At 42.6% G+C, this 25,023-nt stretch overlaps 1 protein-coding gene across 1 annotated transcript in view; it reads right to left on the bottom strand.

Moving 5' to 3' along the window:
* WASF3 (WASP family member 3) overlaps window positions 1–25,023 on the bottom strand; it is a 204,377-nt gene that overhangs the window by 59,635 nt on the left and 119,719 nt on the right. The window contains exons 4-7 of the mRNA XM_086935176.1: window positions 24,150–24,284; window positions 21,074–21,227; window positions 7,637–7,754; window positions 6,567–6,742 (exon numbers count right to left, since the gene is read on the bottom strand). Coding sequence (XP_086791302.1) covers window positions 6,567–6,742; window positions 7,637–7,754; window positions 21,074–21,227; window positions 24,150–24,284 — 583 coding nt within the window. The remainder of the gene's footprint in view (window positions 1–6,566; window positions 6,743–7,636; window positions 7,755–21,073; window positions 21,228–24,149; window positions 24,285–25,023) is intronic.

Below are 25,023 nucleotides of genomic sequence, written 5' to 3' on the forward strand. Positions count from 1 at the left end.
CTTAACAGACCCGATTAAATCATCCAGCAAGGCTGGAAGTAACTGCGCCTCTTTTACGGCCAGCCTTGCTGCTCGTAAGCAAGTACTACGCACCTCTTGCAAGTTTTCAAAACACATAAATAAAAGGCATTGTCATTTTCAATGCCAACTTCTCAAACTCTCACAAATGCGAGACCTATTGCATTGCAAATGCTTTTTGTGCTCTGAGACGGAGGCGGCAACAGCAATAGGAAGGCAGGGACTGTAACATCAGGCCATGCGTTTTAAAAGCAGGAGGGAGGAGGCAGCTGCAGCCAAAACAGGCCTCTGTCTTTGAATGCATAGCAAATGTGGCAAGATCAGAGCAAGATTTACAGCCCTGTTTACAACAGAGATTGCTAAACCAAAAACGCTGGTCTCACTGCTCCAGCATTAAGAAAGAAATAGTGCTTACAAGCTCTGAGTAACAACACATGCAACAGGGACAGTCCTTGAAAATGGGCACAGCTTCTAAAGCCCATATCTTGAATACAGCAGGTCTCGGAGAGACAGCGCGAGCGCTGCCTAGGTAAGACCTAATAAAGGGGCATGCAGGGCTCCTCGAAGATGCCATCTCACTGGAAGCCATAGACAGTGCACCTATCTATTCATCCACCACACTAAGTGGTAATTGTTTTCAAGAGGGATCCTACAAGACAATAGTGACGAGACAGTGCTCTTGCTACTCTGATGTGCAAATGACTAATAAAGAATTACATTCCAAACAGGAAATAGTGATGTGTTACCTCTCAATTGCACCAATCGCCATCCTGTACTCATTTAACCAACTTTTTTTATATGATTTGTATCCATTATAATTACCTAAGTTTGAATTGAATACGTACTTTCATCCATATTTGATGGCTACCATCTTGTGTTACTGTTTCTTTTTATTTCATTCACAAGGTCAGAGTTGCAAAAATGTTGAGGAATTGCTATGCTTGTATGTGTCTGCAAACAGTCAGCACTGTTGTCTGGGTTTCAATTTTTGTTTTAAGCTGAACATTAATAGCTCAGTTGGCTGCTGCCTTTTTAGCTCTGGTCTTTAGCTTTTACAAACCTGTAACAAAGTCAATTTCATCCAGCTTGCTTGTTTAAGCATCCCTTAAATAGCATAAAGAATGGGTGTTGCATCAGTACCCTACGGCCACTGGCTTGTTTTACTCAGACACTTCCACTATTGCTTTGGATTCTTGTCACTCACACTTTGGAACAGCCCAGAGGAGTATCTCGCTCACACACCGCTGTTCTTATTCCGCCTCCGGGCAGTCCTCCACTGCAATGCATGAAGTGCATTGTTTTGAGGAGCACCAGTAGCTACCAAGCACAATTTAGTGAACAGAGGCGCCATTTTCAAAAGATGACTTCTACCACTAAAAGCAACATATACACGTTCAGCAGAGCAAACCACTTACTTGAAGCATAGTGTAAATAAGTATGTAAATGCATACCATTTGTAAAGTATTATTTTTCTTCAGAAAAGAAAATCATGCACTAGATCAATACATCAAAAAGATAACAAATGTTTCCTTTTTTCAGAAATAAGATCTGACTAATATAATGCATTAACATACATATTTACGTTATATTCGAATTAAATACTTTCTTACGAGGATGGCGTGTGTTGCAGCAAACCTGCTAACGCGGGTGCCACCTCAGGGAATTTCCAGCAAGTGGAGAGTCTGCCAGCTTCTACCCAAGTTCTATGATGAAGCACTATGAAAACAATGGTACATACAGCTGCATACAAGCACTTCCAGAGGGACAAGCGCTATTTGAATTGCACTTACAAAGGGCAGGAGTAAGGCTTTGAGGTGAAGAACAGCATTTGTTTTTATGTTCCAACTGTATTAAATTGTAACGTTTCAGATGTTCTTGATGGCATTATTTGGTATTCAAAGAAATATCTTGAAGCTGTAGTTCGACGGTGTATATAATTGTATTTTCAGACTTGTAAAGCCATATATACTAGTCTAATATTTCTTAGAAATGCATCTTGGTTTGCATTTTTCATGTCGCTATCTACCATAATAAGCTGTCAGCATGTTTAGTGGAGGCAAGTAAGAACAATACTGTTGGCAAAGCGAATAGGTCTGGCTTAGCTTTTTATAGCTAGACGTAATGGCTTTGATACTGCTTGTTAGATATGCATGTTTTTGGTAGAAATTGGAAGCTTAATTATGGGGAGTAAATATCTGCTAGCGGCACAGATCCCAGATTACTTGAATTTGAGCAGTCTGCTGCCAGTAGTCTTCTCATGATGGAAGCAGCAACCACCAGCGATGCTGTTGAGGAGGATGTGGTGAGACAAAACAATTCTCATTCTGCAAAGGGGACCTAAGCAGTGCCTTATTACAACAAGCTGATAAGAGTTATTCATGCAGAAGATTGGGTCTTTTTGCCAAGTAAGGCAAGAGGCAGAAGAGTTGGTCAACTGTTCAAGTTCGAATCTAAGCCAGAAATCAGTAACTTCTACATCTCAGTCTTCGGAATACGATTGTGTACCCACACGTTTGAGTAGTCTTAACTACAGGAAAGAATAGTGCAGCATTATGCAGAACCCAACACGTTCAGAGTGTGTCTACTTCTAGTTTGTTTTCCTACAGATATAAATGTTTGGAGCATCTGGCAGATAGACAGCTTTGAGCATTAAGGTTCAAGGCAGAGGAAGGAAAAAGACAAGAAATGGCTTCAATATCTGGAGACAATTGGCCTACTGTACTGTCACTGAGAAAAGAATATAGGAGGTATTTTCACAACAGTTCATTTACATTGCGGTCATCCACACAATAGGGAGAAAACACACTAATGAAAATCCACACTTAATTTTAATAGTGGCCAGCACTAGAATGTCAGGGAGGCTCTCTTATTATGGGCCTAGGATGTTCAGGTACCACTTTTACACAAAGTAATCGAAGGCTAGCATGCTCCGCAACTATTCTATAATTCTGGTACAAGTGAGAGTTGGAGTCTGAGTCATGAACCCCATTCAATAAAAAGACGAATTTGGGAAAATGGAAAAACATGAATTACAATAATGAAAACAATCCCTGTGAGTCTGTGAAAATAAAGTACAAAAAATGCCATCCAAAATAACGATAAAAACCCAAGAAGGGTGTTTGCAAGAGCATTTAACCACTATAAAGAAGCAGGAAAAACAAAGACATAGCACTATGTAGAATAAAACAGGAAAATGTTTAAGAATATAAAACACAAATTCAGTGATCAACTGATTTGTGCCCCACAAAGATAAAACAACTACCAGGAAGTCCTTGCCACAATGTAGGGAGTATAGGAACAGTGGCAAGTTGTTAGAACCATTAGGAAGGACTAACAGACCTTAAAGAAATGAGCAAGAACAGGGTACATGTACGAGAGTTAAAATTACTCTATTCATCATATACCTGGAAACAAAAGCGTGTTCTACTTGACTGCAATGAGGACCATACAAAAGATTTAAAAGTGGAAACACCCATATGCACCATAGAGAGCAGCATTCCCACATTTCCCACCAGTCTCTTCCGCACTTCCGTCGTTTATTCATAAAGCTCACATATAGCATAAAGCACCGGCGATTGATAAACGCATCAAATAACTTCGGAGTAAATTACACGTGACCTCTATACAGTAGGGGATAGTTGACGTGACTCCCGCCCTCGACAGCTGTGGTGGTCAAAACCTGGAGAACCTCAACGAGTAATCTGGGCTAGGAGGAAAGAGTGATGCTGCAGACACCCCTGAGAGACTGAAATACTGAGGCACGTTCCGAGGGTGAAGGGGCATATGCAATGGGATGTCCTGGATGCCTCCAAAATGGGGGTCATATGGATTGGTTATGGGATGATAACGTTTGCTGAACTGCAGCACCTCTATGACCTCTCTGGGAGCCAGTATCTGCGACACCTGTTGATCCGGCAGGTCTTGCATGGCTTTGAGGATTTGTTGCAAGACGGAGCATAGGACACACCACTGGAATCCAACGTCTTGAGGGCTCCCTGGACTAAACCTGACCTATCTCAGAATTACAGCACCATGCTCATCCATAACCTCCCCCCGTTGATAGGTTTGAAGGACAAGTGGGAATGGGATTTAGGAGCTCTTGAAAACTATGCTTAGCGCGAAGAATGTCGATACCCCAGGAGGGTGGCCATAAGAGGGGTATTCGTTCTGATCCAACAGGAGATCTTGCACGTCACCTACTTTACAAGGACAAGACTGTTTCGCCTGGAGAGACTAGACAGTGACCTCTGCCTATATGCAATCTGAAAGAGACACTGCTCCACACCTTTTGACATTGTCCCCGAGTACAGGGATACTGGTGGGCTATCACACAGAAGCGGTCCTCAGTAACCAGAGAAAATAGGGTGCTCACCAGTGCTTAATTTGAGCTGGTGGGGGCCACAGTCACCTAAAGTAGGGGACCAGCATTACTTTTCCCACGCCAGACATTTTATTAGCAAGGAGAGGAAAACACACGAAGTTTGGAAAGACACAGGATGCGAAAGGCAGAATAACTGTCACAAACCGGTAGCAGGAATCTTCTGGAGTGATATAAAGGGGCAGAGAGGGTCAGGTGGTGGATTAAAAAGGCATAAACTGGATGTAAGACTACCAGCCTTGGTATTTAGTGCGCTGTTGTGTAATTGCAGTGGCCGCAGGCTTCTGAGCAGAGATTCGGCACTGGAACACTCTTTTACAAATTAAGCACTGGTGCGCACCCCTCAACTGGTGGCTCAGGGTATGTAATAGAATGAAAGGTGGATTTGTAGAGCGCCAATCGTCACCCATGAGTGTAACAAGCACTGAGCAGGTGAAAGTAGGCATGAAGGAAGGTTGGGTCTGAGGACAGGCAGTCTCAATGATGCAAGAAGACTAATTGAAGAATCAAGAAGTGAGGTGGAGGCCCCGATGTGTTGGGGAAGGCATTCCAGGATTTGGTGGCTTGGTAGGAGAATGATAAACCTCTTGTTCTGCTTCAGTGGATATGGGTTGTGTGTGCACAATTTATAGTGGGGATGATGAGCAGCGTTGTCTGATGGGAAGGTTAATGTTAGGGTAACAAAACTTAAACAAGTACACACTCCTATTCTGTAACGTGGACCGGCATTAGTAAGACATGACAATGTTAGACACTGGGGGTGGGTGGTGGCGGAGGCTATCACGGGACATCTTTCCCCACTCTGCACCTCTGGGAATCCAACATGGGTTGGTGCATGAGAGACTAAGAGCTCGTATACAAGGCTCAGGACTGCCCAAGGAAACTTGTTAAGTTATGGGATCCAAGGTGTACCCTAGAGGACATTCGGAGCTGAGGAGTGGATTGAGATGGAAGTGACGGCGCACGGACAGGCAGCAAGTGGTCGTTATCCCTGGCTTGCCGCAAGGAGTCCTGGGAAGAGACTGAGTCGGATATGGGGCTTTACTGTAATTTTATCCTTGAGAGGTGGCATGTTCTGAAAGCTTTTTCATGCTCTTTATACTATTTTCGGTTGTGTTCTCGATAAATGCAAATAAACATATATTTGAAAATATAATTGGAGTAAATTATTTGTGGTACATCTAGTCAACAGTAAGAATATTTAATTTAGTTCAAGCAAGTCCCTGTCTAGCAATCTGTTCTCACAATCCTTAGAATGTGCCTAGAACCATTCCATTATTATTTTAAAGAGGTGCAACAAACAAGTGTCATCAAATGAAAGAAACTACACACCTCTACCCTTTCTCGTAGCCTAGCTCAAATTGCCTCAACTAGCAAATAGATAACTTGCACTCACTTTTAGTATTGTCCCATAGCAACGGTGGCCCTCATTACGTGTGGACACTTAACCTTAATTACAACGGGTCCCCAATCGAATTATGAGATCTACAGGAATACCATGGTTCTTTACCATCACCCAGAGATTTTAGCTGCTTTCAGATGAAATAACTGGCTAAAAATCTGGGGTAAAATAAGGGATTCCGTAGGAATAGAATCAGGAATTCGCACATGCCCCAATAAATCAATTCCAATTCCAAATTGTGATGGGCTATATTCCATCCCCTCCTTCCCCCCTGCCGAAATCCCAGCTCACTTTCCAGATCACATGTAAGGAGGGCCAACTTATGATCCTAGCCGGGATACAATATGTACTTTCGATTGCTTAACTTCATTTCTAACCCAGTATTTATTAGTGTGTCGGAGTAACCCACCCAAATGGGATCATATAAAGTAAAACCATAAATTATCACAGAAGAAAAAGAGAATTGACATGCAATTGAAATTGCTATTAAGCAACGTGAGCAGCAGAAAATATGCTGTTTTTACTAATATTTAAAAGTTGACTTGATCTTTAAATTTCCTCCAAAAATCTAAACATATTTAATGATAAAGGACCGTGTTCTAAAAAAAATCCCTACTTCTACCCTTTAGTAGAAAGATATACAAACACATAATTGGTAAAGTTAGTGATAAGAAGCCAGACTGTCAGACAGAATGCAATGAAGTCACACTGAAATATTATTGGTTTGTCACAAGATTCGAACTATTCTAAAAAGTAATATGAACAGACCTAGTATCTGGGGATAGTGATCCCTCTGAAGATGCCCCGTGGCCCACATTCTGAGATAATCTGTTGTCTGGTCTAAGCTCTTTGTCGTACGCCATCATGTTCCACTCTTGACGCCTGTTCCTGGCTTTTCGAACCTTTTTCACTTCACGGGTTGTGCCATCTACGCGCTTTTGTTCCTGAGAAACAAATAAAGCGTGGAAAAAAAGAAGAAGAACAAAAAGGGTGTCAGAGGAGGCATATGATCAAGAAACTGTTTTGACAATGCAGATTGTACTAACTACATTGCAAATATCTCTATACAAATCTTAGACTCCAGTTCCTTTTTTACCATCTTTGGATGTAAGCAGAGATGAGCTGAATTAAGGCAGGAAGAAAAAAATAGAGGTAAAAACACAGCAGTTTGACTCACAGGAGGGCCGGGGTTTCCTGCAGACACTAATGGTACCATGTTGGTTCTTTGCTGCAAGTACTGTTGGCATGGCAACGATACCAGGAGTTGGATAGGCGCTTTGACCCAGTAACACGTGTACAGATGATTTCTGGATTTCACTAAGACCACTGGGACTATTGAAAAGTGATAGGAAGGAATGTCCACAATCAGCACAAGGGAGCTTTAAGGATTCTGGCCTATGCAGCTGTGTATGGTGTACGGTGCACCCTGCTGCAAGAGGTAAGAGACGCTCTTTCTCCTGCCCACCTAGAGTACTCATTTTGTTTTTGCTATTTCAAACCAAATACTTTATCCATGGAGCATGTCTGCCCAGCCCTCTTCACATATGTAAGCTCATCATATACCCAGACACGTTATTCATAATGCAAGTACTATGGAATGTATAGTGAAGGGCTCGATCAAGCTTTCAGGGAAGGAGTTAGACAGCACAATATTTGAGTACTGAATTAGGTTTTTAACCTTAGCTCAATTCAAAGTTAAAGGGCATCATTGGGTTCTTCTTTGATCAATATTATGAGATTGTTGTTGTTATTTTATCTGATTGCTGGTACCAACACACAAGGTATTCAAGCTGAAATTCACCACACTGCATGTACCGTACTGGAAGGATTCATCACACCTTTTGCCTTCTCTTTTCTTTCCTTTTATCTTCTGTATCTTGAAGCATTTTTTCTTTCCAAAGGTCAAAGAAGTAGGAAGGATCCGTGTAGAACTTCAAACCATCTTTTTTATCATCTCTGTATACATATGAGGAAAAAAAAAACAAATGGTGAAAAGAAAGAAAATAATTGGAAATCCGTGAAGAAATGAACAAATTAACCTTTCATGATCTTCTATGAATTACTATATTTGCATCATAGACATCATAATCCAACATAAACAACATTAAATCCAACAGACTGATCATTAGCAAGCTGAAGAAAAATACTGAAGTGCCTAGCAATGGAAAAAAGTGTCGGTTCACTAGAAACATGACAATATAAATGCCAGTTCTGAAACTTTCTAAAGAATTACGTATTTACTACAAGCAATGATACAGAGAAGTTAAGCAGCGATGCATTTTTAAAGTTAAATTTAAGTGACTGGTCAACTGTAAAAGTGGTAATCATAGGTTTTAAAGGCATTTCATAACGTTATGGTATGATATTCGGGATTTATAGAGCGTACAGCATCTCAATTGAGTGTCCCGACGCTAAAACATCCTGGTTGTGGCTGACAAACAGGCACTAGGTTGCTGAGATGAAATACTATTGCTGAAATAACCATGTTTTCAATGATTTCCTAAAGGACAAAAGGTCCTGTGTCAGTCTAAGTGCCGGAGGGAGACTTATCCAGGGGAGCCCTACAGGCACCTGAAAGGAGCGACCCCCATGCCCGATGGAATTTAGGAATAAGCGCGAGATGCAGCGCAACGGATCTCCGAGCACGAGGTGGGCAGTAAAATTGGACTCTATTCCTGAGATATGGGCCCCTGTGCCATGGAGTGCCTTGAAGGCCAAAACCATTGCTTTAAAAAAGGTATCCACTTGCAGATGGGGAGCCAGTGCATAGCATTAAGGTGGGAGGACATCCGAGTCCTGGGGCCGAGCATGAGTATCGCCCTAGCTGCTGCATTCTGTACTACCTGTAGTCGATTTAGCAGGTATTCAGGGATACCCAAGTACAGAACATTGACGTAGTCCAGCCTAGAAGTAACTAGCCCCTGGACCACAATTTTCCTGTGTGCTACTGACAACAGAGGAAGGAACTGCTTGAGCGTCTTAAGTACTCCAAAGCAGATCCCCACTACAGAGTGATATGGGAGTTAATAGATCGATTATCCTCAAGCCTGACACCTACGTTTTTTACCGTTTTCACTGAGGAGGTAGGAGGGAGACATATCCTGCGGCCACCTATTACGCCCGATATTATCAATAGGGAAGACAAAAAAACCATAATCTCCGATTTCTCAGAGTTACATTTCAATTGATGTGATTGAAGCCAAGAAAATACCTCAGCGAGGAAGGTGTTGATTGCTTCTCCTCTAAAGACTGCCTCCTTGTCGCAGGTAAAAAGAAGTTGTGTATCGGCAGCATACGGTACTATCTTGGCTCCATGGGCTTCAGCTAGATAAGCCAGGGGGGTCATATTAAGATTAAAGAGGGTGGGGCTCAAAATTGAGCCCTGGGGGGACAAACGCCTTTAGAACGGGAATGGATGCTGCAAAGAACAGTGTCCAGACCGTTTGTTGGCGGTCTTTCAGAAAGGAGGAGAACTAGCGTAGTACTGTGCCCCAGCAGCCGCACTCTTGGAGTCTCAGGAAGAGCTGATAATGGGGCACGGTATTGAAAGCCGCGGATAGGACCAATAATATCAGTATGGCCTTCCCACCTTTATCTAGAGTCTCCTTGGTGGTCTCCGAGACTTCTAGAAGAGCAGTTTCCGTGCTAAAGTTTGACCTGAAACTGGACTGGTTCTGATGGAAGATAAGATAAGAAGCACTCATGAGATATTCAAACATTCTGGCATATATGGAGGAGTTAGTACCCCCAAGAAAATTTTGAAGGAATTAAGTCAATATATGACTTTCTGCATACAATTTCCCCATAAAATTGGTTAAAAAAATATACGTGTGACAGGCTGTTCAAATAATCTGGATCAGGACTTCAATAAGATTTCTTATTTTATGTATAGCATTTTTTTTCACGCCTCCCCCCTCAATTTCTTTCATATTCGGTTCATGTGCCTTTCAAGTAGATTTTCAGTCACAAGAAGCAACTTCGAAAAAGCAAGATGGGAAAAAGAAAAATCAATTGCATAATACCAGTTACAATCATGGGCATCTTCATAAATATACCCAACTACATGCTGGTTCCAGGAACACATTTCAATAGGTAAAACCTTCCCTTGTGAAAATGATTTAAAAGAAATCATATCTGACAAGAAGTAAAGTTTTCTGCTGTTTTTTTTTTTTTAAAGTTCATTTAAACTAGAGGTTGCCACTATAACCTGCTAGCAGATAATCCTGACTGCCGTGTCCACATTTTGAGTATTGACCAACCCAATTTTCAACTATATGGCTGGTTTAAAAGGAAAGACAATACATTATTTATAAATCCTTATTTATAAATCCATAGACAAGAACTGTGATGTACAAGTAGGATTCCACCGAAGTAATATTTATTTCTTCATCATGGAAGTTCCTTGATGTTTATCAAAACTAAAATAGAATGGTAAGCTTATTCCAGGAGGAGAAAATTCCAGAAGCATAAGAGCAGAATGTCAAAACTGAACCACTTCTCAAGGGAAAACAGAGCTTGAATCTCCCTGATTCTTAACCATGGTGAGAGGGCGTAGTATGCTATGTCATGATAATGTTCATGTCCCCACTAGGAGCTTGTTTTCTATCAAGAAGAAAGACCTTTGTAAGGACATTCAGCAAAATCCTAATTGCTAGGATGGTAGAAAACGAAATTGCTTGTGAAATACATTTGTGAAAATCAGAAATAGCAGCCAGTTGTAATTTTCAAGAAGAAAACTGTAGTTAACCTGTAGAAATTAATGTAGAACAGTCTCTTCTTGACACATACTTGGATCAACCTGGTCCTGTAGACATGGAATTCAGAATCGCTCCCATGTGAAAGTGCTGTGCCTCTTACAGAATAACCATGAAGTCATTAGAGAAATTCAGGTATCAAATTTGAGTATTTAGAACTCAAAATGTAAACACAGTCAGGGTAAGCTGTGGTAAAGGATCTTGCCTCATACAGTGAATAGATTGGACTCGTGTTGGAGATTTTGGTACTCTGGAATTGAAGAAAAAGTGTGGATACTTCCAGCAGCATAGCCAGCAGGGAGCTATGAGGCTCATGTTTGTTTTGTGTTGATTTATTTTTATAGACTTTTTACGATTGAAATTGGTAGAAAAGTTAATAAATTGGTTTGTCACAAATCATTTAAAAAGGGTACTCCCATTGGAGGAGTTCTTTGGATCCTTGGCTCTAACTCTCAGCATCTCACTTTTCTTGTGGGGGGAAAGGGGTTTTGATTTGATGCCCCCCACTCAAAGCGGTAGAAGTATTTAGCAGTTCAACGATAACTTGTGGTTTCATGACTGCTTAACTAATCTGTTGTATGGTTTTAAAGGTCCAGCAGATACACGTTTTTGATTAAAAGATCTCACAAAAGCAAGTGTCAAGTTTTTATGACCATCCTTGACAGTGCCCATGAGTTTGTCTATTCCTATTTCTCAGACAATGTGTTCTTGTTGGACTGTCCATGGATGTTTCCAAAAGTGAGATGTATTTAAAGATAGAAATGTTACATTTTTATCAAGCCCTATTTCAAAACAATTATTGGGTGTATGGAGACACCTACCTCCGAGCAGTTAGTCTTAGAAACATTCCTTATTACAGGATTATGATGATTACCAACTTAACAATGAGACACAAAAAGCCTAAAATTTGCCGGGCAAAGATTTGCCCTATTGGGAATTCAGAAGTCAGCCCTGCTGTGTGTTGTATGTAGTCCCAAGAAATGAATTGGGTTAGCTGAGCAAAAGACAATAAGCTAGTAAGAAAGGGGTGTTCATCAGAAAGCCTCTTGGAAGCCCTCTTGGTTACAAAGGAAACCCAAAATAAGACGTCATGCTGTTACTGACCAGCATATGTTTGCAACTTTCGCAATTGGAAGCTTTTGAAGGAAGCAAGATAGCTGTGTTATGTTATGGGGGGGGTTTGTATAGCGCTCAGCTACTCCAAAGGAGTGTCCCGGCGCTTTCAGACCAACAGGTCAGCAACTAACACATAACACAACAGGAAATAGGACCAGTAGAAAAATAAAACTGAAAACTAGAGACAAAACAACCAGGTTTTAAGTCCCTTTCTAAAAGCAAGCAAATTGGCAGCGCTGCGGAGTGATAAGGGGAGAGTGTTCCAGAGCTGAGGAGCAAGACGTTTGAAGGAGCGTCCACCAGTCCGGGCTTTCTTCACCACTGGCACCAACGCAAGAGACAGAGTTTCTGATCTCAGAGCCCTAGTAGGTTTATAAAAAGTTAGCCTTTTCCGGATATAAGTTGCTCCCGTAGAATAGAGCGCCTTATGGGCCAAAGTAAGGGCCTTAAAGGCAATTCGCTAAGGTGGATAAAAGGTCAGAGGCACTGGCACGGCGGGGAAGACCATAAATGGCGCAGGCCGCCGAGTTCTGGACTACCTGAAGACGCTGCAGCAGGTAGTCGGGCAAACCCAGGTAGAGAACATTGGAGTAGTCCAGCCTCGAGCCAATGAGGGCATGGACGGTAATCTTGCGATGGTCAAATGAGAGCAGAGGGAGAAACCTCCGAAGCATCCTAAGCAAGCCTGTTGTTCTATGCCAACCTAATAGAGGAGCATTGTTTCACATCAATACAAGAGATGATTTCTTGCAAAGGTCTTACAAGCAGCCACTGCTTCACAGGGCTGGGCACACAGAAGAAGCTGGGCACCGGCAATGCAGCCAATGATGCTGTTTCACTGTTATGCAGGAATTCAGGCATCTAGCCGAACATTCAGTATATATTCCACAGCTGGAAAAACCCACACTTTCTACGAATGACTACATATTTTTTTTAAATCACAAAAACACCATTTCCTTTTTAATTAAGATAATTGGATAAAAGCACCAGTGCTTTCATCACTGCGAAACCTGACCATGAGAGACTGCTGTGAGATCTTAGAAATTACACTTGTCAGACTCAGAAAACGCCAGCTCCTACTTGATTCCTTTTCAAAGCTACAAAGCTAATGAAATGATGTGATGTTACAGTAGAATAGTCTGAATCATACTATGACTGTGGAAAACACTTAAAACATTACCTGCAACCAGCAAACGCTAAGGAATTATCCTCCAAATTGGCTCCTAAATGCTAAGATGGCTTTTCCCACTGTGACTAATATCCAGTTTGCAGAACCTAGACCAGTGTAGGCTCCACTAGCTTCTTTTTTCACGAACCACTGAAATTATCCATAAAAGCACTTGCATTTCCTAAATTCACGACTTTTGTCTGCCCTGCTACAGAGTATTACGAACTACCATTACAGTCCTTTACAAAGAGCATTCCAATTACCTTACATTAAAACCTTTAAGACTATGTTGATGATTGTCCGCACATTACACCACAAATATTTTTTTGGCTTCTGGCCAAATGTTTACTATTATGAAATTTCATTTGTTGATACCGTACATTCTTATGCACATACTTGTGGACTCATGCATCACACTCCATTTGTAACACCAGTAAGTACTGAAGTGTAATTCTATGTATTTTAGGACTTTCAATTGCGAGCCGGCCTCTCTGAGTAGGTATGAACATTTCATCCACCTCTCTGATACTGACAAATACCACACTGAGCCCTGCTCCTGCGTCCTTTAGTGGAATCAACGTTATTAGTATTTTTATAAAATGACTATCAAGGCCATTATGATTTCCTGTACTTTTAAGATAGCCACATAATCATGCTCTTTGGGTTTTGTATTTTCATTACAACCTACAAACTCACAGTATTATAGAAAAAAATCCTGGTTCAAGTCCAGTTATTTCTTGTTCTATGTCTTTCCCGAAGGTGAGCAGTTTCTTTCACGTACGTTCAAAGAGACATCCCTGGACCTAAGCAATAGAGGAAATGAGGATGTGCCAGATGTCCAAGTGCCACCAAAATCATCATCACAACATGCAGTGCTCTGGCCCAGCACAACATTTCATTCATGTGAAGCTCATCTTCACTGTCTTTCCAAAGCCACAAAACCCTCCATGTATCTCATACTTCGCCACTGCTACTTATAACACTCAGTAGTTGACCACCTCAAGTACGGAGGAGCCACTTCATAACTGTCATCTCATGCTCCGATGTATCATTTGCCCCAACACGTGCTGCAACAATTCTTGCAGCTGTGACGTAGGATACCTGGGATGAGGGTACAGTCTATCTGAATGACGTTCTCTCACATACACGGATTGAGGTTACACAATAGCTTGATTACATCAACCTATGATCTTGAGCCATGCACTTCCAACATTGCCTGAGACGCACTGAGCCACCAGTACTTTGTCCGTTCTATTTTTACAGTTTCAGGCGGTAACAGCAATTACCATCGCTACCACGGTTCAATGTACCCAAATGCAGTGGCTGGAAAATAGAGCTGCTCTGCTGGTTACAGGAGTAAAACACACACTACATGTTATGCTTGAAGGGGACCAGCTACACTGGCTCCCTCTGAATCAAATGAGCTAGGTCAATAATCAAGCCACCCCACATCATTGGTTCCGCTTTCTTTGTGAATAGGTTTAAGCATAATCTGCTAGACCACAGTCGTTGGCCCTACTCTTAGAACTTAATGAAAGCGTAACAGTTAAAAATGAAACCAACCAATTCTCGTGGAAAACTTTGCCAGATCAAAAGGCCAAACTGACCTTTGGTAAACAGTTTAAGACCCGATCGCTATCAACATGGATAGGTATTGGAGAGTTAGCACTATAAAGAGTTTGAGAACGAGTACACTACAAAGCATGGTAATATCACACAAACCATAACAAATTAGAACGCAACAGAACATAGGAGAACATGTGGCTGCAGCATGGCACTCAATGCCTCTATAGCCACACAAACAATTTCACAGCCTTCAACAGAAAACCGCCCATGTGCAGTCTACAGCAGTTTGTTCCTCCATATTCCTTCTGTAGCCTTTGCCACCAGTGCCATCATGCCATCATAGAAGGCTGTAGGAAAAAAAGGTTCATGTGAAAGTGATGAACCAGGCACCAACTGAAAGCAACAGCACAGAAAGCAAGAGCGAGACAGAGGTGAGAGGTAGAACGGAACAGAAGAATACGGGGACAGACAAAACAAAAGTAATAATGTGTGTGTTGTGTAAGTGCGTGGGTGAGTGAGAGAGAGACATGAAAGAATGAGAAATAGAGCGAGCAGGAGAGAAATTGTACCCATCAGGGATTGCCTTCAGTCTTCCACAGAAGCGTTGCGTCAAACAAGCAATCTGAATTCTCTGCTCTGTCATCAGAGGCACTTAAACTAACTGAAGTGGGGAGGGGCCACTGGCTCAGTTATAGCTGTGCTTGTAATCTTAGAAGGCATCATGGAAGCTACACTCAGTGCTAAACAGATATTGGTCTAAAGACACCCCTAATTTGTTAGGACTATCATTCCCCTAATGCCCTCCAACCAAGTTAACTACCCAACCAAATGATCCCATCCGCCACATGCACGCAACAGGTCATTGGCATTCAACAGCCCAAGCCTTTAAGGGTATTGCTGCATCACACAAGGATTTACCATTGCATCTCAGCATCTCCTATCAAGGATTACACAAGTAGACACTACTCAAAAACTAAACCTACTCCATCTTTCCTGTGTCATATGAACACATTGCTCCAGCACTAATACACCCTTGTGCTTCAGGTACTAATAATTAATCATAATTAAGGTTATGTTTCAGAGCATTTGCAAGGGCTTCTCAAAGTTGCATCTGCAGTGGGAAAAGTGCACGGTTTGACAATGTTAGCAATGTACCAGGAAGGAGTGGTTACACATATAATGAATATACATCTGTTCTGCCTGAAGAAAGTACTGCTGAGTACATTTCCATTGTTGGATGATGGTATAACTATCTGTGATTAAAGTTTTTGTCAGGCCTCTCACTGGAGCTCCTGTGTTAGTTAGCTGGATAAAACTTGGCTCTCAAAGAAATATTCTGCTTATGAATTGTATTTAATGTTCTGGTGTTGACTCGCGCAGCTCTTCAGTAGAGACTGAGGGACACTTTCGGCTTTCATCTATACTTCAGCAGGGATATGGGGATTGAAATATGGAAGCCCGAGAGGAAAGTGGTAAAGAAAGCAGGTAAAAGATCTCTGAGGAGTAATAATATATGATGAGTTTATTGTACCAGAGTACGCTAATGGTGTCAGTGTGTTATGGCACTGTACCTCAGTCTCAGTGCACCAAGCACAAGCAAAGAGTGATAGGTGCTCCCCCCAAGAATGGTGCTGCTGTATGGCCACAGCCGGGTTCTGGTGACTTGGCCCGGTTCTGTATAGCGGGCAATCATACTGCACTGTCATTCTCTGTTCTCTTTTAACTCTGTAGTGTGGAGTGCGTTCAGGCCACCTCGTGCCTCTGTGCCGCTAGGGCCTGGAGGAGGACTAACCATGATGCCTTGACTGAGTCACTTGTAGCAAGAGCTCTCTGCCAGTGATGCAAGTATGCCCCAGCACTGTAAAACGCAGTCGCTGAGCAACAATTCAAAGTACCATAAAAACCGCTGAAGTTACCCAGTGAGACACTCCATATGCAGGGACATGGTTGTGTCTCTGGCCTCACTACCTATATAAGGCAACAGAATCCTGCTCCAATGAGGACTGGTGTATGGTGCGGCATGAAAGAGACCGATTTCTTTGCCTCCAATGCTTGTTCCTTCTTGATGTGGACTCTGAAGCAAAGATGGCAAATACTGTCACTCGTGCTGTCCGACTCTCTCAACATTGAATTGCTCTCCTATGGGCTGATGCAAAATCTGAACGTCATTTCCAACAAAGCAATGGGTGAAGGGGGCGGACCACCTGTCCCACTCCATATATTCTGTCCTGTGGTCCAATCCAAAATCTGAATGCCACTTCCAGCAATTAATGACTGAGCAGGGCAGGCCAAAAGGTGCTTTCCACATAAATATTGTTCATCATTAAATAAGCTATAACAGACAGAGCAATCACCCCGAACTACAAGCATTGGCAATGCCAACAGGTCTCACTTTGAATGGTGTTAGCCCACCTTCTGGCTTTGGCATGGTTTGTTGCCAAATATGTAAAGCAATGCTTGTTGACGATACTGAACAGCATCAGCATAAAAAAAGTAAAACTGGCTGACTCTAGCTCTAAAACGATGACTTATGCGTGAGCACGTGTCACCATAAATGCATACATCATGACGTAGCACTATTTTACCTTCTTTTTTCACATTTACTTGTAAAACGTCGAAATAAAAAAAAATTAAAACGGCAAATGCACATCTTGAGTGGGGGAAAAAAAAGATGCACCTAAGTATATCATAAAGAAAGATGCAACGCGGTATCAAATCGCAGCTGTCAGTATCTGTAAAGTAAGGACTAGGACTCAAGAAAATGGGACAGGAAACAATGGAGGAGCGGGGATGCAAGCAGGTGAATGCTGCAAAATGTCAGGCAAATCAATGGTGAGAGGGGCTGGGGAGCAAACGAGGAGCTGGGGGTTTCAAACATAAAAGAGCATAAGAAGCTGAGCAGGTTTGGTGAGACCTGGACATTTACAGATGAGGTACCGGCCCCACCTACAACCCCCAATTACCCCCGCCCCCTCACACACACACAAAAGTGCTCCTACAGGTCCTGGCAATAGACATCGTGGGTCCATTGATTATGTGCCAAGTCTGGACAGATACCTTCCCAGCCATGCTCAAGGGCCGAAACTAACCAATCAATGTATTAGATTTTATAGTTTACTAACGCACCAATCCATCGCCTCAGAGTGACTTTGTAGCGCTTAGAAGCATAGTGTGGAAAGCACATGGAGATGTCAAAAAACAATTGTATCATACTTGGTGTCCTTGTTTAACACCAACTGTCACTTTTCTCAATTTATGCTGCATCGCACCCTTCCCTATAAGGTGAGCAACACAGGCACACGTGCGCTCCAGGCCAGATGACCATGCAATGTCTCGTTGATGAGCCCTACTGCTCACCAGGCAGGCCCATACACAAGCGTGTTCACATTATTTTTCCTTACAGGCTTCCTAGGGATTAGATCAAAGTCACGAAACTCCCCATGGAGAAAAGCTGCTGGAAGCGTTAATCCCAGCTCAAGCTGCACATAGGTGGCTATGATCAGGGAAGGCAGCCCTGACGCCTCCTAGCTTCTTGAGCCCAGTCTGTGCAGGTCACAGGGAATCTGCTTACATCTTCTGTCTTGCCTCGCCTGCCCCCTGAGCTGCAGACAGCCTCAGTCCCAGCAGCTGCCATGGCTGGTGCCGGCGTGCTGCCAGTCTGTGTAAGGGGTTTACTCGCCGCAGGCCAATCGTGGTGTCAGACAATACACCAGCTCTGCTCACTGGTGCCAGGTCAAGGGACCTGGAGAACTCCTGCTAGAGTCAGCAGTGGATTCGCTCAGAACTTAGTCTATTTATTTAATTTAATTGTATTTTTTATTGAGCGCATGAATCGTCCCCGAGGGGGATCTCTTGGCGCTTGAGCAGCTCGTGCTGGACGTGGTCAGTGAAGGAGTTAGAGATAAAATAGCCAGGTTTTCAAAGATTTCTAAAGGAGGATAGGACTGGACAACTGTGTAACAGGAGGGGTAGTTGATTCCAATATTTGGGGGACAAAAAGGAAAATTAGCGCCCCCCCTATACTTAGCACTACGAATACGCTTAGGGCATAAAAGTAATAACTTGCAATATCTGAGAGCGCAAACTGGGATGTATGGCTGCAGCTTATTTCTAAGATATTGTGCCCCATTTCCATACACCGCTTTAAAAACCAAACAGAGGTGTTTAAATACAGCACGTTTATTGATGTGAAGCCAAAGGAGAGAATGTAACAAAGGTTCAAAAGGCGTGCGAGGCGGAAGGTTGAAGACAAGACAGACCGCTGTGTCCTGCACCACCTGAAGTCTGGAAAAGAGGCCTTCATTCATTGCGGTTCAGTTCAAATGGAGTGGGAACCCAATATACCCTTGCAGGTATGGGCAATGAAGTTTTGGGGGATGTTGGAGTAAAGACTTTCAATGTCCATTGTGACTAGGAGTTCTTTTGAGGGGTCAAAGTCGTGTCCATCTACTATTTTGATTACTGCTGTGGTGTCTCTAATTTAATCAGCTGACCCAGTGGCAAATGGTCGAATGAAAAAGTCAGCATATTGGGCCAGAGGTTTAAGAATTGAATTACACCCAGACACAATGGGTCTACTGGGGGGGTGCTAGTATTTGTATGCACCTTTGGAAGGATATATAGTGCCGTAATTGTGGGAGATGTATTAATCAAAAAAGAAGCCTCTTTAGCACTTAACCAGCCGCCATCAAAACCTTCACGGCTCAATGCAGCTATAGACTCTGACAATTTCTTTGATGGATCACACAGTAGTTTTTTATAGTGTGCTTCACTGGACAATTGTTTAAGTACCTCCATTCTATATGATTCTTTATCCCAGAGGACAATACCTCCGCCCTTGTCCGCGGGTTTGATTATTGTATTGGGTAAGGCTTGTAGATTTTTTAAAATACATATATAATAAAATATGAATGTTTTTTTGAAAGATATTTTTGCCCAGTGTATGATTCATGGTTCTATTGATAAATTGTGACTATAGACTCATACTAGACATTCCGCGCAAAGACCACATCTCTAGTCACCTGAAAAACCTCCACTGGCTTCCCGTCAATAAGAGGATCACTTTCCGCCTCCTAACCCACGCACACAAAGCACTTTACGAACTTGGACCCGAATGCCTCAACACACGACTTTCCTTCTACACCCCCTCCCGCCAGCTTCGATCCTTCAACCAAGCCCTTGCTACCGTACCTCGCATCAACAAAACCACCATGGGAGGTAGATCCTTCTCCTACCTCGCAGCTAAAACCTGGAACTCACTCCCCACTCACCTTCGCCTCACTCAGAACCACCTAGCATTCAGAAAGCAACTTAAAACTTGGATATTCGACAAGTAATTCCCCACCCTCTTCAAGCGCCTTGAGACCCTACGGGTATGTAGTGCGCTATATAAATCTTTGACTTGACTTGACTATCTCTATTTTGATTTACTCCACTTTCCACCACTATTTAGGGTGAGACTTCAAATAATTGTTACAAACAGTAGTCAAAACTTTAGATAAACAGTATCCCTTGTACGTAAACCTCTTCTCTTTGAAAACTTCATTCATTGCGATCAGCAGAGTGTTCCCATAGTTCAAGCAACTCACTACTACAGCCTGGACAAGGGTTTGTCTGGTCTGCATGGGAACCCAGAGAAAGGCTTTCCTAAGCATGCGCATAACGCCAAAACATGACCCGATTCTGTGGGGACCACTATGGCGAGTGATCCTGGGCAGTGGAAGGACCGCCTCAGACACATTAAAGGAGGTCCCACTGGGCCGCAGGACTATGAACTTGAATAAAGGAATGGCCAGGCTCAAGTTGACCTACGAGTACTCTGATAATATAAAAAGAGAGGGGACGGACCCAATATTGCCCAGGAATTTGGTCTGGTATCCAGTAATATTAAAAACAATAGTTCCCTCAAATTCACTTAGAAAAACACTTTTAGAATCAATGACTGGGCTGCTAATCAATGCTCGCCCAGCAGACGCTGAATTTGGAAACAATTTCTTTAAATGTAAGGCACAATAGTGGACGTCTGTTCTCAATTAAAGATTGCCCATAGTCATTGACAATGGTAATTGCAAATAAATTATATTGACAATCGAATTATCAGTATACAATGTTCATAGAAAAACCACGTAAACAAACAAGTTCTTTGGAAGAATCAAAGAAAGGTTAGGGGGGGCGAAGCAAACGCCCCTCTGTCCGTAGAGCTTCTTTATTCTTTTTTCTGTTTACCACATCTAGTCAAAAACAGCAGAATCAGACCGAGAAAGTTTTCACTTAATGGTCTAAATGTCCTACTCAAAATACACAGGTAAAGTAGTATGAGTTTTTAGAAAAGCCCATTTTAAAGAATATCTTCAACAGTAATTTGCCCCTGGCCAGACCTGCATCTTTTGCAAGGATGAGCTCAAAAGCAATGACCAGGATCCAATGCTGGAGACGTTTAGCAGCCCTCAAAGGCGATGTACGGACTACTGTGCCCCAAAATGAAGTTACCACAGTTTGTACGTAGACAAATTCCTTGAACTCATACACAAAATGTAAAAATCACTATTTAGAAGGGAGGTGTCCACCGGAGCACCTTTTTGAATTTAGTATCCTCAGCCTTTGAACATTATGTTCCTAAGTCATACCAAATTCATGCATTAGCAAATAAGCACATATCCAATAATGCATACCTGTATGATGAAAGAATGTTCAAAGGAGGTGGCTTGTCACATGTATTGTAGATATCTGTAACTGGGTTAGGGATACTATTCTTTGACACCACTTGCTGATCTTGAATAGTGGAACTTTTGAATGCTTTCCTCATATTGATATCTTGCAGCGAAACTGTAAAAACAATAAAAAACATCTTTAGTTTCAGAGCAATGCTTAATTCCTGAACTACTAATAAACAAGGATAGCTACAAATAATATAATTACATTAAAAATACCTCAGTGTTGTTTGCTAAAATTAGGTAACCTCCTGAATACACAAGCAATATTAAAAGAACTTCAACACAACGTACACGTACAAAATAAACTGAAATTGGACATTAAAGAGTGATATACAGATTTAATTTCTACTGTGCAACTTTGCCCGGGCGGTTTATTCTATTTTGTGAGAGCCATAGAGATTTCAAGTACAGTTTATATTTGCATACAGGATAGTGATTGTCTGGCTATCGTCTGTACCCAGGGTGGGTGAACCCCAAAGTCTGGCCTGCAAGACATCATTCACGAAGAAGGAAACAAGTTTGAATTCTGTGTTGGTCTAGGAGGCACACAAGTTTAGATCGGATCCACACAACATCCGTAGAGTGTCAGGATTTAAAAGAACGCTTTTTTTTTTACAACATGGGGAGTTGGTTTTCTTTTACCAAAATAACCATGCAGTGTCAAAGGAAAGTTGAATACATAAATGGAAGTACATCAGCATTGAGTACTAATCTGATTGGGCCCAACAGGATAGGGGGTCAGGCTCACAGTAGTAGTGAAAGGGAATATCACTCGCAGGAGGTGGCTGACTTGCCATCAGTACTCTTGGGTGACTGGTCACTCCCATACCATGTGAATGAAAGAGCCCGGTGTACCCCACGTCATCGAGTACTAGCTGGGAACGGGGTTCAACATGTGGTACAATCGAGTTGGAGAATAGCAAACCCTATGAAAATATTTATATTGATCCAGTCTCACCCGTGCTGAGAGGTTTAACTCGTGAGCAGCCATTTTTGCACCACGGTAGTCCTCGTCATCAATCTGTCTGACGTCTGCTATCCATTTGGTTCAGAGCTCCACGAAGGGACCAGGAGTGTTTTTGACTAAGGTTCGGTATAAACCAGATATGCCCTTAGTCTCAACTTTGGTCAGGGAAAGCTTTGCTTCTAAAAGGGCTGAATGGAGGTATGGGATTCAACCTGCATTTATATTGGTCATAGGCATGCTTTAATTGCAAGAATCAGAAATAACTCGGACTTATGCGAGTCGTAGTCAGCTGTCAAGTCTGTGTAGGATTTCATGTGATTCATGGTCCAAACATCCCCCAGATTGGACATACCTGTGACTTATGGGGGCCCGCCAGCACAGACACTACAACGATCCAGTTAACGGACCATAGGGGGGTTTCTTCGGTCAGTTTCCTATTCCATAACACCCACTAAACTAACTGTTGATGGTTATTGTCGTAGGGACTGGGCGAGAGGCTTTGGGTTTCTTATAGGATAACTGCACCAATACGCCATGGGATTCCAGTCAATACAACTTGATCAGAAGTGCCGGATTTTCCCGGATTCCAAACATCCAGACATGGATAGGGAGAGCTTGGACATCCCAGTAGTAGAGCTGTAGGTCCGGGATTCCCAATCCATCCTCGTAGGGTGTTTGACAGATTTATTTCACGCCACTCTCGAGGCCGGGAGGAGGGTGTGGGTGGATTCCACAGGAAGGACCTCAGATTAGCTGTCAAAGTTTTAAAGACGTGGGAAGGTATTGTAAAGCAGTAATTTCGCAGTGGGTAGAAGATTTGAGGGAGTGAGATTGTTTCCTATAGGGCTCCACTACCTGTAATAAGATGATCCTTCTGAGACACTTCACTCAAGAGGGATGTATACGAACCTGCTCAGTGGAAATAAATGCATTACCTATAAAGAAATCCTTGTATGCTCCAGAAGGGAACACCTAATGTATAGTCTTTCTATCCATTCGGATATATATACCATATTTGCTGTCCCACAATGTTAGCACCCTAGCCATACGATGTTTCTGTAGAGGTAGAACAACAAAAGTCTTTTGGGAACATTCGAACCCAATGGGAAATGAGAACTCGAAACCAAAACCAGTTTCAAGTTCGGACTATCTCTCCCTGCAAGAAAAAATAGAGAAATACAAAGAACGGTAAAGGGTATCTTAAACCATACATGGCTTTTTTGTCCCCATGTATGAGGAAAAGGCACTGGCCACTGTGTACAGTATAAAATTATACTGGGTTTGTTTTGGGTTCTTGCCCCGCGTAGAAAACACAGCCTGAGGTCCATCCCTCACCAGGCAGGCTGGACCCCTTTCTATGTCAGAGTCTAACAAGATGACCAGTCCTCCCTGTAGCCTTTACAATGCTCTTGCTAAGACTTCCAGGGGCTGGATGAAAACTAAAAGCAAATGTTTGGGAACTAAACAGAAATGGGGTTTTCAGGCATCTGCTTTTAAAACTGAAGGGCCACCAAAAAGAGACGCCCTGTGACAGTGGGAAGCATTCATCCACAGTCGGGATTGCACGTTGCCATGCCAGCTGCAGAAATAAACGGAATGTGTGCACGGCAGAAAGACTGCAAGAAAGACAGGAGGAGAATAATAATTATAGAAAAAAACACCACAAAAGTAACATAATTGGAGGAAAGGGTGTTTACAAACCAACAATGTAAAAACGAAGAGGAAATGTTAATTGCTGATAATTTCATGAGAAGGGCTCTGGACTGATGTTAAAAACAGGAGCCGAGGGTTTGGTGCTAATTATGGACAAGGTCTCTCAGAGCTTCAGAATGGGCGGCATGGCTGTTCTCCATCCCACTTTGTCACGTTCTCACCCGGGCAGGACCGATGAAAAGGAAACCCTATATTCACCTCATCCCCGTCAGCTATTCCCAGGCTCACTCCACAGCAGCAGACGCAGATGCCAAGCCAGCTGAACACATTCGAACAATGAGCAGCGGCCGTGGAGGAATTAATTACTGTGGTTTTACCGACGGCTCGGCGCGCGCGCACAATCACACTACGCACCCTCCTCCACCGTGGAATCCAGCTGGGTCACTTTGACAGCGAGCCGATCAATCCGGTCCTGAAGAGAGTTCGCGCGGACGTAGAAGTGGTTCGCCTCATTAAACAGCTCCCCAAATATGTCTTCGGCATGTTTGCCTGCAGAGAGAAACAAAAGGCGGGAAAGATGAGCGGCTGGAAAAAGACACGCGCGTCTTACTTTCAACAAACACTCCAGTTAAAACAACACTTCAAATGACACACAGGAAAGACACAGGATCCACTCCCTTTAAACAAAAGAACCCAAAAAGCCATATATAGGCTTTATTATATTATATTGTAACTCAATACTTTTCACCCAATAGAATGTAGTTTTTAGGCATCCCAGTTTAAATCCAAAAAGAGCGCTCTAGCTTCACATTAGCAATACTTCATCGCAAAATTAGACATTACTTTCTCAATGTCTAAGCTTAAACATCATATAAGCACCACCCCAGTGCGCAGGCATCAGCTTACTTTGAGACTTCTTCCGTGCCGCAAACTCTGAGCCACATAAAAACAATGTGTGACAAGTGTGCAGTGTCTAATGGGATCTTTAGGGTGAGGAGCTCAGTTCGCAGAGTGGGGAGGATGAGAGGGTCAGTGAGGAATCTGCGGTTAGAGTTTCTCCTCGAAAATGTTTTACCAAAGATAAGTAACTTAAGATTTTTCACCTTGGTATAGATACCCAAGCAATACCTCACCAGAGGTGGGTCTGAAACTGGTCCAGAACAAAAAGTCCTTGCACAAAGAGCGGCCAAAATGTTGTTTCTTGACAGGCCTGATTATCCCAGCAGTAGTGTCTCATGAACATATGGAGGGACACCCATGTGACTGGTTGGCATATGTCCAGGACAGG

The sequence above is a fragment of the Lissotriton vulgaris genome, chromosome 8 (assembly GCF_964263255.1).
Source record: "Lissotriton vulgaris chromosome 8, aLisVul1.2, whole genome shotgun sequence".
NCBI classification, from domain to species: Eukaryota; Metazoa; Chordata; class Amphibia; order Caudata; family Salamandridae; genus Lissotriton; species Lissotriton vulgaris.